We start from the raw sequence: 17,689 nt of genomic DNA on the forward strand, positions 1-17,689 counted from the left end.
ATTATAACTAGGCAGATTTTGGATTACTTCATATTTTCTTTGCATGTTTCTGTATTGCTACAATTTTTATTATGAATGTTCACGTATGTATTGTTTTTTTAAAATAGTCATTTTATCTGAGGGAGAAAGACAGAAAGGTTGTTATAGACCAAATATTTGTGTCTCCTCAAATTCATATGTTGAAATCCTAACCATTAATGTGATGGTATTAGGAGGTAGAGTTTCTGGGAGGTAATTGGGTCATGAGGCTCATGAGGGCAGAGCTCTCATGAATGAGAGTAGTGTCCTTATAAGAGAGACCCCAGAGAGTTCCCCTCCCCCTTCTGCCACGTGAGATCATAGTGAAAAGGCAGTCATTTATGAACCAGGAAGCTGAATCAGACACCAAATCTGCCAGTGCTTTGATCTTGGACTTCCCAGCCTCCAGAACTGTGAGAAATAAATGTCTGTCTTTAAAATCCACCTAATCAGTTTTATCTTTGTTATAGCAGCCCAAACAGACTGAGACATAGAGAGGAAGGCGAACAAGGAAAAGAAGTTTGCAATAGGTAGTCCAAGAACAAAGATCCAGCAATCAAGGTCTTAGGTATTTACTTACCCCAATGGGTTGAAAACTCATGCCCACACAAAAATCTTCACATACATGTTAACATCAGCTTTATTCATTATAGCCAAAAATGCATAAACAAATTATAGTACAGTATTCTCCCCTTATCCTCAAGGGATATGTTCCAAGACCCCTGGTGGATGCCTGAAACAGTAGGTAGTACTGAACCCTACATATACAGATGCTCCTTGACTTGCGATGCAGTTATGTTCCAATAAACCAATTGTAAGTTGAAAATAATCATAAGTCAGAAAAGCATTTAAAACTCCTAACCTACCAAGTATCATAGCTTAGTCTAGCCTAACTTAAACATGCCCAGAACACTTACTTTGGCCTACAGTTAGGCAAATTCATCCAACACAATGAATACACTGTAGAGAATTGGTTGTTTACACTTGATCACCTGGCTAACTGCCACTGCCCAGCATCACAAGGGAGTATTATACCGCATATTGCTTTCCTGGAAAAAGATCAAAATTCAAAGTACAGTTTCTATTGAATGCATTGCACTATGCACTCAAAAAATCCTAAATCGGGGATGTCTCTACTGTGTTTTTTCCTTTACATACATATCTATGATAAAGTTTAACTTATAAATTAGGTACAGTAAGAGATTAACAACTAATAATAAAATAGAACAATGATAATATACTATAATGAAAGTTATGTGAAGGTGGTTTCTATTACACAAATTATCTTATAGTGCTGTTCTCACCTTTTCACTTAAAGGAAGCACATTGTGGTTTCTCTTTGGCACACCCAAATTGCCTGTATGACTGCTCTTGTACTTTGTCCATTATTAAGTAAAATAAGCATCACTTGAACACAGCACTGCAACACAGTGACAGTGGATCTGATAACCAAGATTGCTACTAAGTGACTAACGGATGGGCAGCATACTCAGCGAGGAGACACTGGACAAAGGGAAGATTCATATCAGGGGCAGGATGGAGCAACACAGCGTGAGATTTCGTTATGCTACTCAGAATGGTGGGCACACAATTTAAGAGTTATGAATTGTTTTTTTCTGGAATTTTCTACGTAATATTTTTGGGCTGCGGTTGACAGCAAGTAACTGAAACCACATAAAGTGAAACTTTGGATAAAGGAGTACCACTGTAATGTATCTGAACAGGTTCAGCAATTGTCACAAATGTATAAACCAATGCAACATGTGAATAATAGGGGAAAGGGAGGAGGGGGGTTGGAGAGGGAGTGTATGGGAACTTTTTGTACTTTCTGCTCAATTGTTCTGTAAACCTAAAACGGCTCTAAAAAACATAAAATCGTGTGTGTGTGTGTGTGTGTGTGTGTGTGTGTGTGTGTAAAGTCTAAGAACAAGGGGAAGCATTCTTGAAATACCTGCGGTAGATATTTATTTTTTAGCAAAATCTAACATAGCCCTTACCACATGCTTTTGGCCACAGAGTGTAAATGTCTTGCTCTGGGACACACAGAAAGTAAGTCCCAAAGCCAGGATTCAGCCCGATACAGTCCTTGTTCCTGGTCTTGACTGGAGACTGCCTCCCCTTAAAGGGGCTAAGGCTAGCTGGATATCCGTATTCACTACTTCCCATCTTGGAGCTTGCCTTTACTCTTGGTTCAGTGGTTTTGTTTAATTTGTCTTTTATAACAAGCCATTCTAAATTCTTATCAGAAGTAGATGTAATATAAAATAGTAAATTTAAATATTGAAACTGCTCTATAAACAACTAAAATAAATCTGCCCTATACCTGGCTTAGTTCCCCGGTACCATATTATTTGCTCTTTTTCTTATAATAGTTAAAATAGATTGTATTCAAAATTCCAGAGGATGAAAATGCTTAAACCAGATAAGCACCGTATCACCAATCTTTTGATAGGTTTTTTTCCTCCTTTTGGGGCTGTGGGGGAATCATGTTTTATCCAAAAGACTTGTCTTATAAACAAAACTTAATGGGAACATGATAGACTAAAAAGAAATATGAAATACAGGGTTATTTAGGTGTAAAACCAGAGTTGACATGTTCTTTATCACTATTTTCTACTATGTTCTGAATTAATATATAAATACCCAGTAAGCATAGTTTATAAAACAAAATATGCAGAAGCACAAGAAAGAAACAGCAAGTACAGGGCCGGCCCGGTGGCTCAGGTGGTTGAATCGCCGTGGTCCTAACGCAGAGGTTGCTGGTTCAATTCCCACATGGACCAGAGAGCTGCGTCCTCTACAGCTAAGATTGTGAACAACGGATTGTAAACAACGGCTGGGAGCTGGGCTGGGAGCTGGGCTGCCGTGAGCAGCGGGAAGTCGGCGCAGGCTACCTGTGCTGCCAGGAGCGACCTGGGTGTGTATGGGGGGGGGGGGGGGAAGGGTGCGCAAAACTCATAATACCAGCATGAGCTTACACAACTAGACTGAGAAGCAATGGCTTGAACCGGAGTGGAAGTGGGGGAGGCGGAAGAAGGGGGAAAAAAAACCAGCAAGTGCTTTTGTCAATTCAAAATATCTCAACTAACCAAACTGTTTTTTGAGCTCCCAGTTTGTAGTAGAACCACACTAGGTAGCAGAAGGAAGAGGGAGGTCACAAAAGGAGGTCAGGCTTTTACCCTGAAGGAGCTTGTGACCTGCTTAGACATATCCAGCACTGATGAGATGCTGGTTTTCTTGCAACCAGTGCTCTGTGAAGGATCAGAAAAAGGGCTAACATGCAGGTGAGGGTTTCCCTTGCAGCCCCAGGACCTCCACAGTTCCTCCAGGAGTGAATGGGAAGTGGATTGGAGGAAGAGGGATGGCAGAGCATTCCTGGCTATGGGACAGTCATGAATTAGGCTCAGAGTCAAACAGTGATCTTGGTGTGTTTGGAAATAAGGAGTATGTTTATTTTTCTGGGACAGGGGTGTTGAGCAGCTCAGGGCAGTTTGTTGGTAAAAGCCTACAGAGGCCAGATGCTGAAGGGCCAGTAACATAAGCACAAGAGTTCGTGCTTGAGCAGAAATGTGACTGGGAGTTATTGAGGGTTCTTGAGCTCCCTTGCAATCTGATATCCACACAGAAAAAAAAAAAAAAGATGGCCTGTACACTTACTCTTGATTTATATTAGGCAGGTCCTGCTATTTTCCCTATCAACAAGAACCATTTCCTGAAAGACTTTTTTTTTTTTTTTTTGCCAGAATAAGAGCTCCAATCTTCCTTACAATTTCAAAAGGCAAATAACAATCATTCTCATTTACACCAAAAGATATGGGAATTCAGAAAGATTAAGTGATTTTCCCAAGGCCACATTTTGAGTGTCAGAATTTTCAAAGACTATGCCTCATCCATTTTTACCCATCTATGCCCCTCTAGCAAAATACAGAACTTTGTTTCTAGGCCAGAGGTCAGCAAACATTCCTGTAAAGGGCAAGATAAATATGCCTGATACACACACACATACACACACAATCACATAAACATATTTTTATTTTAGGCTGTGGGGGCCATACAGTCTCTGTTACAACTACTCAACTCTGTGGTTGTAGGTCAAAAGCAGCCAAAGTTGGTGTCCTATGAGAATGGCCATGTTCCACTAAAATACAGAAATTTGAATTTCATATAATTTTTATGTCACAGGTGTATTTATGTTTTTTATTTTTTCAACCACTTAAAAATGTAAAAGCCATTTTCAGTCATGGGCCATACAAAAACAGGCAATGACCACATTTGACTTGCAGGAAGCAGTATGCCAACCCTTGTGTTAGGTTTCTTTTTTTTTTTATTAAATTTATTGGGGTGACAATTGTTAGTAAAATTACATAGATTTCAGGTGTACAAGTGTTAGGTTTCTTGAGTAGAGCATTAAGCTAATGAAGCCAAGGTTAAATGTCTTATCGCCATCAGAGGTAGTTTGCTTTATGCTGTGAAAGATCCTGTTTTGTTGGCAACAAGCTATTTTTTTACCCCCAGCCAAGTATCTTGCAAATTTGTACGGGATGACAAGGGCAAAGATGGCTCAGGTCAACCCAAACAGTAAGAAAAAAGACAATATATTTGTCCCTCTCAAAACTGTTAGTAACTTCAAGCACATTTGTTTTATAGTCTTGGTAAAATTTTCTAAAAATATATTCATTGTAAGTTTGGGATTCTGAGAATAGCTCACTGAGAAACGGTACTTGTACTTTTCATGTTATTTAATATGTTGTATAGGCACGCAGTAAACATTACAGCAGTCCATGTTCAGAGTTTGCTACATCAACACTTCTGGGTTTAGCTCAGTAGTAGCCTGCCCTTAATTATTTAGATCCCTGATTCACTCACTTTATTCATTCATCCCTTTAATCAATGAATATTACATATCTACCCTATATCCAGCCTCCTGGTGGGTGCTGGGAATTCAAAGCTGAATGTTAAAATCCTTGTCTAAAGGAACTCACAGTTTGGCGGAGAATTACAAATACACAGAAATAACACTAATGTAGAATATATTAAATGCTATGGTACAGATGTGTTTCCAGGTGCTGTGGGAAAGCAAAGATGGGCTTTGCCTGTGTAAACCTTTTGAATAAGGCTCTAGAGTACACCAAAGAATGTTTCTGAAGGAGGTGAGATAACCAAATCTGGAAGGTACATACAACCATGATGCTTCCAACTATGAATGAGAATAATACTAACTCTAAATTGTTACATCAGAGACAAAGGCAAGGGAGGACTGGGGAATAGCCACAAAACTATTATCTTTTAAATCCCGGCATTGTCAAATTCTATCGTAACTCAAATAGTCACATGTAAATCACACATACCCTCCCACCTACAGCACACTTAGATTCAAAAGATCATGAAAAACAAACATTGGGTAATAAAATAAAATTAGGCACAAAATTTTAAATTGTAAGGGAATTCAGACTTTACACTCTTAGATCTCATTTGAAAATAATATAAGGGTACATATTTGATTTTTTTTTTTTTTTTTACTGAATTTAAGACTCATAAATTCAAACATTTTGAAAAAGTAGAATGCATTCTCACCTGAAGGACTTTCCTAATTCTTTTCAGATTGTGTATCAAGAGCAGGTTTTTCTCTTTGGAAACACGACCTAACTGGTCATCCAGTTGTATTAACAAGTTTTGAAGAAGAATTGTTGCCATGGTTTCATTGTTAGAAGCCGCCTCCCTAAAAAATAAAAGTGTTATTACACAGCAGGAAACAACTTAGTAAAATGTCTATTTTTTTACCACTCTAATTTTAAAGTGATAAATCGATTCCACAGTAATAAACATTTAACGGTTTTTTAAAAATTGTACTTCTCGCTGGAAAAAAAAAATTGTATACATGAAAATATACTCAATAGCATTAATCACTAGGGAAATTCAAATCAAAACACAAGAAGATACTACTTACATCTATTAGGATACAATTATGTAAAACACAAAATGAGTTAAGTATTAACATTTGGAGAAACTGGGTCTCTTGCATGTTGCTGATAGGAATGAAAAATGATGCAGCCACTGTGGAAAACGGGATGGAGATTTCTCAAACTATAAACACAGAATTACATACAGCAATTCCACTCCTGGGTAGATACCCAAAAGAATTGAAAGCAGGGACCTGAACAGACATTTGTACACCAATGTTCATAGCAGCTTTATTTACAATAGCTAAAAGGTAGAAACAACTCAAATGTTTATTGATGGAAAAATGGATAAACAAAATGTTACATATAAATAACATGTTACACACACACACACACACACACATACAGATTATACAATAGAATTATTATTCAGCCTTAAAAAGGAAGGACTTCTGATACATGCTACATGATGAGTCTTAGAAATATATATATGCTAAGGGAAATAAGTCAGTCACTAAAGGACAAATATTTTGTGCTTACACTTATATGAAGTACCTAGAGTAGTTAAATTCATATAGACAGAAATTAGAATGGTGGCTGCCAGGGGCTGGGATGGGGAGAATGGAGAGTTATTGTTTAATGAGTATAAAGTGTCAGTTTGGGAAGATGAAAAAGTTCTGCAGATGGATGATGGTGATGGTAGCACAATGTGAATGTACTTAATGGCACTAAACTGTATGCTTACAAGTGGTTAAAATGGTAAAGGTTATATTAGTATACTTTACCACAGTAAAAAAGTTAGATGACTTGTTTAAAGCAAAAAAAAAAAAAAATTGTTTCTAGTTGTACAAGCTGAACAGAGTTAAAAAGAATGTTTGTAAAACATACTAATAAAAATGTTTATTTACACTGAGTCTGTGATGGAGAATTAATATAAACAGTAGACTTACCTCTTGAATTTTTAATATTTAAAAATTGCTGGGGTTTTGACTTACAGAAAAACAAAGCTCTAGTATCATTAAGTTTTAATCTTAAAACTTAGATTTCTGGATGAAACCAGGAAGGACAATGATTCTCCTCCTTTGAAAAACCTTTCCAAAATTTTGAAAAAGTATTTTTATCTTAAAAGAATGTACCTATTGAGTCAAAAGTGGGCCATAGAATAAATCCATAGGGATAGAGTATAAAGCATTTTTGCATCAACCTCTAGGAGAAACAAAGTAATATTTGATCTTACCAGTCCTGATTTTCAATCCATTGGGCCAGCAGATGTCGAATTTCCATAGGAAGATTGTCATCATAGAACTGATCTACTTGTTCCAAAAATTTAATTTCTAACTGTTGGACTTGATTCCACTGAGACATGCTGTAAAACAAGGGGTAAACTTGAGGTTTAAAAGTAATGTCAATAACTGTGGTACCTCTTATTCTTTTCTTAGATTTCAAATAAAGACGGTATTTTCCATTAGTTAAATAACTGAAGAAAAATTACGTTTCTTTTATGGTCACTCAATTAAAACAGAAAAGGAAAAATGCTTTCAAAGCCAAAGGTAAGCAATTCTAAACTTTTCCATAAATCATCCCTAATGAAGGAAACAGGATACTCCCTCTACACCCAAACCACCTCCTTTTTGCTCTAACAGGAACTCCTATTCCCCCTTTTCCAGGAAGCTTTCACTTCTCCTCAACACCCCTCTCCCCACCGCCCCCATTAATCTACACGAATTTGTATTCACAACAAGCTCCTCCCACACCCCTTTCTCCCTCCACACTGTTAGACTTTGAGCAATTTAAAGGCAAAGAGCATACTTAGCTATACCTCCTAAGGCTCTCCTATGGCTTTAGATGTGAGGAATACCTGATAAAAGCTTCTTTTATATGAAATTGCCCAATCCTTTTTTCTTCATTTCAGATGTGTCTGACTTCTAGAGTCAGTCTTATGTTTCTAGAGTTCTAGTCTAATTTGGTCTTAGCTTTATGAAGGGTTTCATGTATGCATTTTTGTGGGCTCTAATTCTTTCAGTTCAAATCATCTCTCAACCAATACATATTTTTATTTGTTTTTGTGATGATCCACTAATAGCTGGGCAAAGCTTTTGAAGTCAACTTTTAAGGAGTCTCTGATGTACGACTGATAGTGGTTAAACCCTCAAGTGACTTGAGGAAGAAATCACACTTGATATGTATTTGACAGCCTGTCATAAAACAAAAAGTATGTGTTTCCCCACATAACCCCATTCTGGCCAATTTTGAAGCTTTAGACATATTTCCTAACTCGGGGAAATGAACACGACATTTCCTTGAAGTTACAGTATTTTACTGTTTCAAAAGTCAAATTTTTCATTGTTTTGTCAGCAATTCTAGATCAAAGAACAATTTTTTATATGATTAATCACCGTAGTATTTCAACCTATCTCAAAGATAAGTTAAGGTTTCCTTTTCTCTACAGAACACCATGATAATAAATTTCACATATTTCAGGTTTCAAATGGAACCATTTGGGGGAACTTTTCCCTGATCTAAATGTATAGAATAAAATTAATGCCAATGTTTTGCTAAAAGAAAGCAACTGGGAAAAGAAATAATGTCTCATTTGCATATCACTTTATATTTATGAAGACCTTTACACATGACAATTCTGGGCACATTGTAAGTGCTCATTAAATGTCCATTAAATCAATGAGTGGTACTCCTGATGTTGTTGTGAATAAAGTAAATGGATAGTATTACCCCAACTTTAAAAATGAAAAAATCTGAGGGTCAGAAATGACTCCTCGATGCAAAGCTTTAAAAATTGACCTGGGGTCTCCTGACACCAAATGCATCCCTTTTTTCCAGATACTGGGTGTATATATGTTCCACACAAAATTGGAATATTTGTTCCCATGCCACTATTAACATTGTCCTGCTATAGCCCATCAATTTATTCTAGTTAATGACGAGAGAACATGAGCTGAAAATCACATTGCAATTCTAACTGCTACTATTATTAAATCTGCTTTGATTTGGATAAAAATCTGTTTTCTTACAAAAGAATTAAGTCAACTGAACCTATCCTAAAGTTAGATAGATCACTCTTGGGACCCAAGTTTAATTTTCAGAGAGCTGAACTCAAGGCTGAGAAGAGGAAGAACAAGGTGTATAGTCCTAGGATATTCTTCTCTGTTGCAGCCTCTAGAAATGTCTTCAGACTTCCTTCAGCACATTTCTATGCTTTCACTCTTGAAGGGCTAATTCTCCAGTCCCAAGAAAACTATGGAACACTTGTTTTGAAAACTGAGTGCCTGTCTATTCTCTTTGAACGCCTGGTCCTAGAAGATCTATATAAAGGGGCATTTTGTTTTTGTCCCACTGGTGGGTACCTAATGGTGCTTTGTGGGCTCTGTGGCCTAGAGCTTGCAAAGGAGATGATCTGCCCTACAGCATTACTTGCTCTCATCAAAGCCACAATCGCTGGTTGTATTAACTGCGGACTTTTTTCTGAAACCCAGGTACGCCGTCTAATGTCAGACACCATAACTCAGAGATTCTGGCTAAGAAAGTGAAGAAGGGCTCACTTTTTAGCACTCGGCGAAGACACACCTCCACATCAGCTACAACTGTCCCACCGTTCAGATTCCCGGCGGCACAGCACACACGCGAATCTCCCGTTCAGAGACCTGCACTGGAGTGCATCTTTGAATCACGGAGTTGGACGCTTCTTTTCAAAATCACCTAACCTCAGACAAGTCAAAAGAAAGTAACTGTCAAAACACCAAGTGAACAGCAAAGCCTCAGCAGCAGCCTGCATAAGCATTTCCTGGCCCGTTCTTCTCTGAAAAAGCAATATGAAGGTGTGGTCTGCCTACTTACCTGGCTCCCTCAGCCTAGGTCCCAGGCGGTGCTCAAGTCCAAAGCCAGAATCTCCCCTCACACTCCCCGGGACAAAGCCTCTGATGTCATCATCAGTAGAGGATTTGCATTTCTCCTCCCACTTGAGGCTTTCCTGTGCGTCAGTGTTAGCGTCTCTGGGACTTTACTTGGGTCAGTTCCCACCCACTCTCTTCTAGAAATGCTAAGAGCAGAAACAGGCTGAAGCCCCTTTGCAGGAGGCCCTCTCCTTTCAACCCCATCAGTCACCTGCAGCTGCAGGTGGCCCAAGGGGGTTAGGAGGAGGTGGGTGGGTGGGCACTAAGCACACTGGTTTTCATCAGTGGTTTCCCCAGACAATCCGGGACCCCCTGCAGACTTACTTACCTGGAGCTAAATTCCTAGCTTCCTGCCTTCCTCCTTTCAGACGCCACTCACCCTGGTGAGCCAGCCCCAAGGATGAAAGGGGTGGGTAGCCAGGATCAAAACACCAAGTTCATAGACCTTACTGTGGTCCAATTCCAGCAGGTTCTGCTTCCCTAGGAGAAGGACAGTCTCACCCAAAGGTTTGGGCCAGCCCCTGTGGAAGCCACTGAGAGCCTGCCCCTCTTGGCTGGCCCAGCAATCCTCCTTCTCTCCCCAGTAGCCCTATTCCTGGTTGCTGTGGTATGCTTTTTCTCCCTTTGTGACATGTGCCTGTTCTAGAATCACAGAGCTGGAGGGAGCCTTGGTCTCATCTGGTTCTAACTCTTCTTTCATATCTGGAGAGACTGAAGTCCAGAGAGGTAACCAAACTTACTCAATGAGTTAGCCGCTGAGCCTAGGTAAGAGTCCAGATATTTCAACTCCCTCCTTAGTGGTCTTTTCATTTCATCTCCTCAGAGCTAGATTGTTAAGCCCCTGACACACAGCTAGAGTTCCATGAAAATAAAGACAAAAATAAAGGGAGATAGATTGAAAGACAGAAACAATGATTAAATCTGCTTATGTACATGCCTAGAGCAATACTGTATACCAAGGTAAACAGCTTGCTTCCTCACTCACCCTGACCAGGCATCACACATCTACAGCCTCAGGCTTCTGCGGCTCTCCCAGGTGACATTACTATCATGTGCTTAAATGTACCCCTTTCCCCCCCTCAGGAAAAAATAAGTCAATGAACCACAAAGTCATACTAGGGACATCACTCCAAGTTCACTAGTCAGATAAGCCTGGTCCTGGCTTGCACCCTGTGCCTTTTCCAGGAGCTTAGGACACTCTTCCCTACATGCAGAAAGTGCTTAATTCATACTATTCCATAAGTTATGGGGAAAAGTCCAGTTTTCTGCTGGGGAAATGGTCACTGTCTATATGAAAAAGACCAAATTCTTGGTACTGCAAGCTCTGTACAATTTGTTCCCAAGTTATCCAGGAAATTTACATTCCCTATAGGAGCTCACAGTCCAACACAGACCGGCCTCTTCTGCTCCCTAGATTAACCGCTCCTCTCGCATTTCAGTTTTGATGTTCCCTTCATCTGCACTTTCTTCCCCTAACTTGTCTACTTATTGAAACTGTATCCTTCTCAGGGAAGAAAGTTCACTGATGACCCCAACCATAGCAACTTTTTCCTGCTCTGAATTCTCATCACACCTCCCATCCAAACTGGCACTATTCAAGACAAACAAAATACACACCACATATATTAAGTTTTCTAGTAGCCACATTTAAAAAGGTGAAAAAAAAAAAAGTGAAATTAATTTTAATACTATCAATAATCCAATACATGCAGAATATTAACATTTCAGCATATATATCAATATAAGTTATTACTACGATACCTGCATTTCTTATTTCATACTAAATCCCTTAAGTCTGGGGCGTATTTGACACTTCCAGGACGTCTCACTGTGGACCAGCCACATTGCAAGTGCTCACTAGCCACATGTGGCCAGTGGCAAGCCTATTGGATGGCACAGATCTAGACCACTCATTTAGCACTTTTCACTTCCTGCCTTATTGTTAGTCATACTGGTTTTGCGTGTCTTTATCATCATTGTACTCAACTACTGAGTGTGTGCTATACAAAGCAGAGAGTTTGTTCCCTTCTTCCTTTTAAGAATCTCACCTTGGGGCTCCCCCAGCAGTTCTCAAACTGTTTGGTCTCATGACATCTTTATACTCATAAAAACTTTTGACAACTCCAAAGGAGTTTTGTATGTTACTATCTGTATTAAATTTTTATTTATTGTATTAAAAATTAAACATAAGAAAAAATTAAAATAGATTCATTTAAAATTATAATCATAAACCTATTATGTGTTAAAAACATATTTTTATGAAAAACAAGTATGTTTTCCAACAGACAAAAATTAAAGAGTGGCATTGGTTTACATTTTTGAAAAATCTCTTTCATGTCTGGCTTGAGAGAAGACAGATGGACTATTACATCTGCTTCTGCATTTGATCTGCTGCAAAACATTGTTGTGGTTGATGTACTTGAAGAAAATCTGGACTCACACGGAAACTTAATTGGAAAAGGGAAAAGCATTTTAATAGCCTTTGCAGATACTGTGGGTATATTTCTTTGATGCCACATCCAAATTTAACAAGTGGTAGTTTCTTAAGGGTTAGTTACCCTGTGGAATGTAAAACCATATCAGCAAACTTTACATATATAGTACTGTTACCAAATCCACTGGTATGTCTTGTGTTTTGAATGGAACTTTTACCCACACATGATTTTGTAATATCACACATTGGTCATTTGGAAAATACTGGTCCACCGAATTAGGCAGCTCTTCCAAAGGCTGACACATTCCATCATTCAATATATATATATATATATATATAAATCCCATTAGGTAATAGCACCACTGATCTCATTAGACAAGTATTTTAAGTATTGGGAAACTGTTAAGTTCATAGGAAGGACACAAATTTTCCAAATTCTAATTTTTGCTAGAAAGCTCCAAATTTATTGTTGAAAACAAATATTGTGGATTATTTCCCATGTTCATTTTCAGGAAAATGTCTTCCAAATACCCACATCTGAGTAACTATAGTTTGTCAGTAATTTTTTCAAGTAAAACCAGTGTTCTGTGAAAAAAAGTGGCCAGTTTGGTGGGCAACTCAGTCACACAAGTGCTTTTCCTTTAGGCGATCATCATACATTAATAAGTGTACTTCCCATTTCATCACACTGAATATTAAGGAGACATGTATTCAAGGTCTGAGATTTAATAATATTAATTTTGCTGCTTCATCAAAAACATTTTTAAGTCAAGCTGGCATTTTACAGATGTTCAGTGTGTGGTGTTGAAGAAGACAATGACTACTCAGGTAACTTAGCATCACTGCCTTCGTTCATGCACCAACACTATCCCCTGCTGCTGTGGTATCATCAGTGCAAATATCAACAGAGTTAAAAGGCAAAACTATTATAAAAATAATTTTAACTTTGCAGACACTCTTAAAAGTTCTTGAGGACCAACCCAGGGATCAGCAGACAACACTTTTGAAATCTCTGCTTTATCCACCATATCCTATCCGCTGAAATCAGTTTATCCAAAAGTACATATCATGAGAGATTATCCACCTAAATGGACAATTTTTTTCTTGGTTAAAGCATCTGCCTTAAACCTCTTTCTCCCTTTCTATTTCATTAACTGAGCGAGGCTTCTAAGAAAGGTCTCTCTATGGCCACTTTGCTTCTCTTTCTTAGAATCCAGTCTAAATAGCGAGGTCCTCAATTTCTTGACCATATACTGGCTTTGGCCTCATCAATTCCTCAAAGCCAAGAAAGGAAAAAAAAAAAAAGCAAAACAAATAAAAACATCCCAAAGTGAATTTCTGAACTTAAAGGCTGCTACAATTTCTCTCTCCCCGACAACAAAGTGATCCCTCGATTGCCCTGGTTATAAGTCTTGCTCCTAATTTTTTTGGGGGGTAGGGAGCCTCATATAGACTTGCAAAAATATAGATTCTAAACCTGATTTTGCCATTTTTAAGCTACTTAACTCTCTGAGCCCTACATTCCCTGTAAAAATGAAGATATTACATCCCACATGAAATTTCTGGGAAGATTCAAACATCTAGTATATAAGATAAGGAGAAGTGCTCAATAATAGCTTTTAGTAATAGAATACTAATAACCAGATTGTAAGGCTTTGGAGGTCCCTAGGTTTACCCTTCGCCTTCGTACAGAAAGGGTTTCCGACAGAGATGAAGAGAGGGAAAGTGAAGTAAGCAGGTTCACACCTGTACATCGGAGGCAGAGAGTATTCAAAGTCGGTTCTTCGGACTATGCTTTCCCCACTCTTCTAAGTAGAGCTGCTTATTTTGGAGGTAGTGAGAGAGGAAGAGGAGGGGATAGATATCACTTTCCCTCCAGCAGAGTGGTACAGCCAAGGATTACTTGGAACAAGACAGTCTGATGTGGGCCTTACCAGCTCATCTGTGCGCAGGTCCTCAGGTTTCATCAGAATAGAAACAATGTCTTCTTGTACAGAGAAAGGGTTTAGTATCTAAAGTTAGTTTTCTCAAATCCAGTTTCCAATGACAGTGCTCCCTCTACTGCCACTTCAGAAGTACTGTAATTTACAAACCAGCATTCTTTCCAAATAACAGCACTTTTTCAGCACTAACTCCATGTTAGACAAGGTGCTAAGAACTTCACATGCAGTGTTTTACCTAATCCTCACCACACACCATAAGATTAAGTACCATTGTTATCTCCAGTTGACAGACAAGGAAACTAGGCTTGATGAGCCTAGAGGACGTGGTCAGTGTTAATCAGATGGTAAGGGGCAGATTCAGGAATCAAATTCAAGACTCTCTGACTCCAGAAACAATGCTTGAAACCAATTCAGCTTCATTAAAAGTTGTATCTGCTCTTACTAGAAAACCAATAAATTGCTCAGAGAACAATGGAAAAAGTAAGTTTAAGAATCTAAACACAAATTCCAAAATAGAGAAGTTCATTGCTTACTGTATTGGTTAGAGATGACACATATGAGATCTGACAATTATGTTCACGAACTCATCCTAGAAAAAGTGCTACATACTTCATGGTTGACTATCACAATGGTCACCTTCAAAGTAGTCCCCTTGGGAAGCTATGCCCCAACACCAGTGCCTAGTCCATCTTTCAAAGCAATTTTGGAACTCTTTTTCTGGAATGGCCATCAGAGCTGTCATCATATTACCCTTGATGTCCTGAATGTCATCAAAATGACTTCCTTTCAATATTTCCTTTATCTTTGGGTAAAGAAAGAAGTTATTGGGGGCCAGATCAGGTGAGTAGGGAGGGTGTTCCAATACAGTTGTTTGTTTACTGGCTAAAAACTCCCTCACAGACAGTGTCATGTGAGCTGGTGCATTGTCATGATGCAAGGGCCATGAATTGTTGGCGAAAAGTTCAGGTCATCTAACTTTTTCACGCAGCCTTTTCAGCACTTCCAAATAGTAAACTTGGTTAACTTTTTGTCCAATTGGTACAAATTCATAATGAACAATCCCTCTGATATCAAAAAAGGTTAGCAACATCATTGCAACAAATTCGTGAGCTTAACTGTCAGACTTCTTATACTGATTCTCCAGCTTGCCCTCAGAGCATACAGACAATTAGTCATGCATTTAAAAGTTCCCAATGTATCATGATGGTAGACACATTCCCAACAGGGTTCCAAAACATTAATTTGGTTGTATAGTATCTTCTTCTTTATACTGTACCTAGGTAACTATTTTTGCTGAACCACAAATTAGAAAATAAGGTTTGACAGCAGGCTAGGGTACTTGAATTGTAGCCTTTGCAAAAAAAAAAAAAAAAAAAAAAAAAATCTGTCTGATCAGTTAAACAGCCGTTAACCACCCTATTCTATTTTACGTTATTCTCTGAACTGAATTTTTAAAGGGTCAGGACTACATGTTATTTTTCTTTGTGTTTGTGTTCAGCTCAGTGCCTGGCATAGAGCAGGTATTCAAGCACTGTTTACTGAACAGATGGAAGAGTGGATGGAGAGCTAGCTGCATTACCATCATCTGTCCAGGCCCTTCATTCCCACCAAGGTTGTCGCTATGTTTGGTAGCTATAATAGTATTTCATATTTGTAAGTATATATAGTTACATAAACTGATATAATGATTTAATGTACATCAATTCTATCTGAACACCAAGGTGAAGAGAGTAGAAGAAGTTGTCTTTCAATTTCTTTCTTTTCTCATTCTCTCTATCTCTCAGATATTTTAGAGAGAAAATTATGTTTGCTTAGGAAAAGCCATTGGTTAAACTATTTGAGTTGGTAGGATAAAGTGAAAAAGACAGCTAACAGACTCCATTTAAAGACATAAAAAAGAACTTGGGAGAGTGGAGCAGATAGGTGAGAAAAGAAGAAAAGAAGGGAAAGGAGATACAAAGGGAGTTGAAGAAGGTGAGTGAACGAGAGAGGAAAGAAAAGATGTCACAAAACTTGCCCCCAAAAAGGGGGTCAGTGAAAATATTCTAGTGGTGGGGTCTAATAAGCCACCTAATGATCTATATCAAGTTATTTTTTGTCTCTGTTGTCTACCTCCTCCATCCCAGGCTTCACGAATGAACAATATGGTTTTAGTTGCAGTGGTATTGAAGGAGATGAAAAAAGGGAGTATTAAAAAGAAGGGTGGTATATCTTTCCATTTATTTAAGTCTTCTTTTATTTCTTTCATTAGTGTTTTGTATTCAAATCCTGCACATTTTTGTTACCTTTATGCCAAATTACTTCTGGGTTTTTTTTTGTGTGTGAGATGATAAGCGGTATTTTTCAAATTTCAAATTGTAGTTGTTATTGAAATTAACTTTTGTATATCGACACTGCATTCTGGAACTTTGCTAAATCCCCTTATTAGTTCCAGTAGCGTTTTTGAAGATTCTTTGTGATTGTCAACATATACAATCATATAATCTGTGCATAAAGACTGTTTGATTTCTTCCCTTCTGATCTGTATCCTTTTATCTTGCCTAATTGCACTAGCTAGGACTTCCACTGCAGGGGAGGATGAGTGATGAGAGGACATTCTTGCCCTGTTCCTCTGCTTGGGAGGAAGGCATTCAGTTCAGTCTCTCGCCATTAAGCATAACGTTAGCTATAAACTGCTCATACATACACTTTATTAGGCTAAGGAAGTTCACTTCTATTCCTAGTTTGTTTGTTTTTTAAGAATGTTTACTGACTCTTTTCTAATGCCACGTTTCCCCAAAAATAAGACTGGGTCTTATATTAATTTTTGGTCCATTAGGGATTATTTTCAGGGGATGTCTTATTTTTGCATGTACAACAATCTATATTTATTCAAATACAGTCATGTCATCTTCTTCTGGAACATCATCATAACTTACTAAATGCTGATGATCTTAACTGGGACATATTTTGGGGGTAGGTCTTATTTTCGGGGAAACACAGTGTTTTTTTCCTCCAACTTTGGTAGTTCCTTTACACACACGCACTAATCAGTACTCAGCTGAAGAATCAAGGGGAGCCCTCTGCAGTCTCCTTTCTGGTGCTCTGCCCTGTAAATTCTAGCCAATTTGGGCTCCCCAAACTCTCAACTTTGTCTCCTTATCTCAGAGAGAATGCCAGGCTGTGTTTGAGTTCCCTCCTTCTGTGCTGCAGCCTGGAAACTTTCTCCAGAAAATCAACGGGGACAATAATAAAGATTGCCTTATTTCTTCATCTCTCTTGAGCATCATTCTCTTGCATTGCCTGTCCAACAATGTCTGAAAACCATTGTTTTATATATTTTCCTGTTTTTTCAAAAGTTGTTGAAAGTAGGTGAGTAAATCCACCCCTGAAACAGTTGCCAGATTTTGCAAAACAAGACTGTCACTTAAATCTGAATGAGAGACCAACAACGAATGCTTTTTTTTTTAGTATATGTGTAACCCATAGTTATTGTGTAAGTTTGTC

At 38.3% G+C, this 17,689-nt stretch overlaps 1 protein-coding gene across 4 annotated transcripts in view; it reads right to left on the minus strand.

Moving 5' to 3' along the window:
- The window catches only part of STAT4 (signal transducer and activator of transcription 4), a 90,982-nt gene extending 81,096 nt beyond the window's left edge, over nucleotides 1-9,886 (minus strand). For 2 of the 4 annotated variants that reach the window (XM_019740781.2, XM_019740777.2), the window contains exons 1-4: nucleotides 9,771-9,859; nucleotides 9,501-9,632; nucleotides 7,156-7,284; nucleotides 5,593-5,737 (exon numbers count right to left, since the gene is read on the minus strand). In XM_019740781.2, coding sequence (XP_019596340.1) covers nucleotides 5,593-5,737; nucleotides 7,156-7,284; nucleotides 9,501-9,508 — 282 coding nt within the window. In that variant the 5' untranslated portion in view covers nucleotides 9,509-9,632; nucleotides 9,771-9,859. Of the gene's footprint in view, nucleotides 1-5,592; nucleotides 5,738-7,155; nucleotides 7,285-9,475; nucleotides 9,633-9,770 lie in introns of all 4 variants that reach the window. The other 2 variants (XM_019740779.2, XM_019740778.2) reach the window with 2 other exon arrangements.
- Nucleotides 9,887-17,689: the final 7,803 nt, after the last annotated feature.

This window comes from Rhinolophus sinicus, linkage group LG01 (assembly GCF_036562045.2).
Source record: "Rhinolophus sinicus isolate RSC01 linkage group LG01, ASM3656204v1, whole genome shotgun sequence".
Taxonomy (NCBI): Eukaryota; Metazoa; Chordata; class Mammalia; order Chiroptera; family Rhinolophidae; genus Rhinolophus; species Rhinolophus sinicus.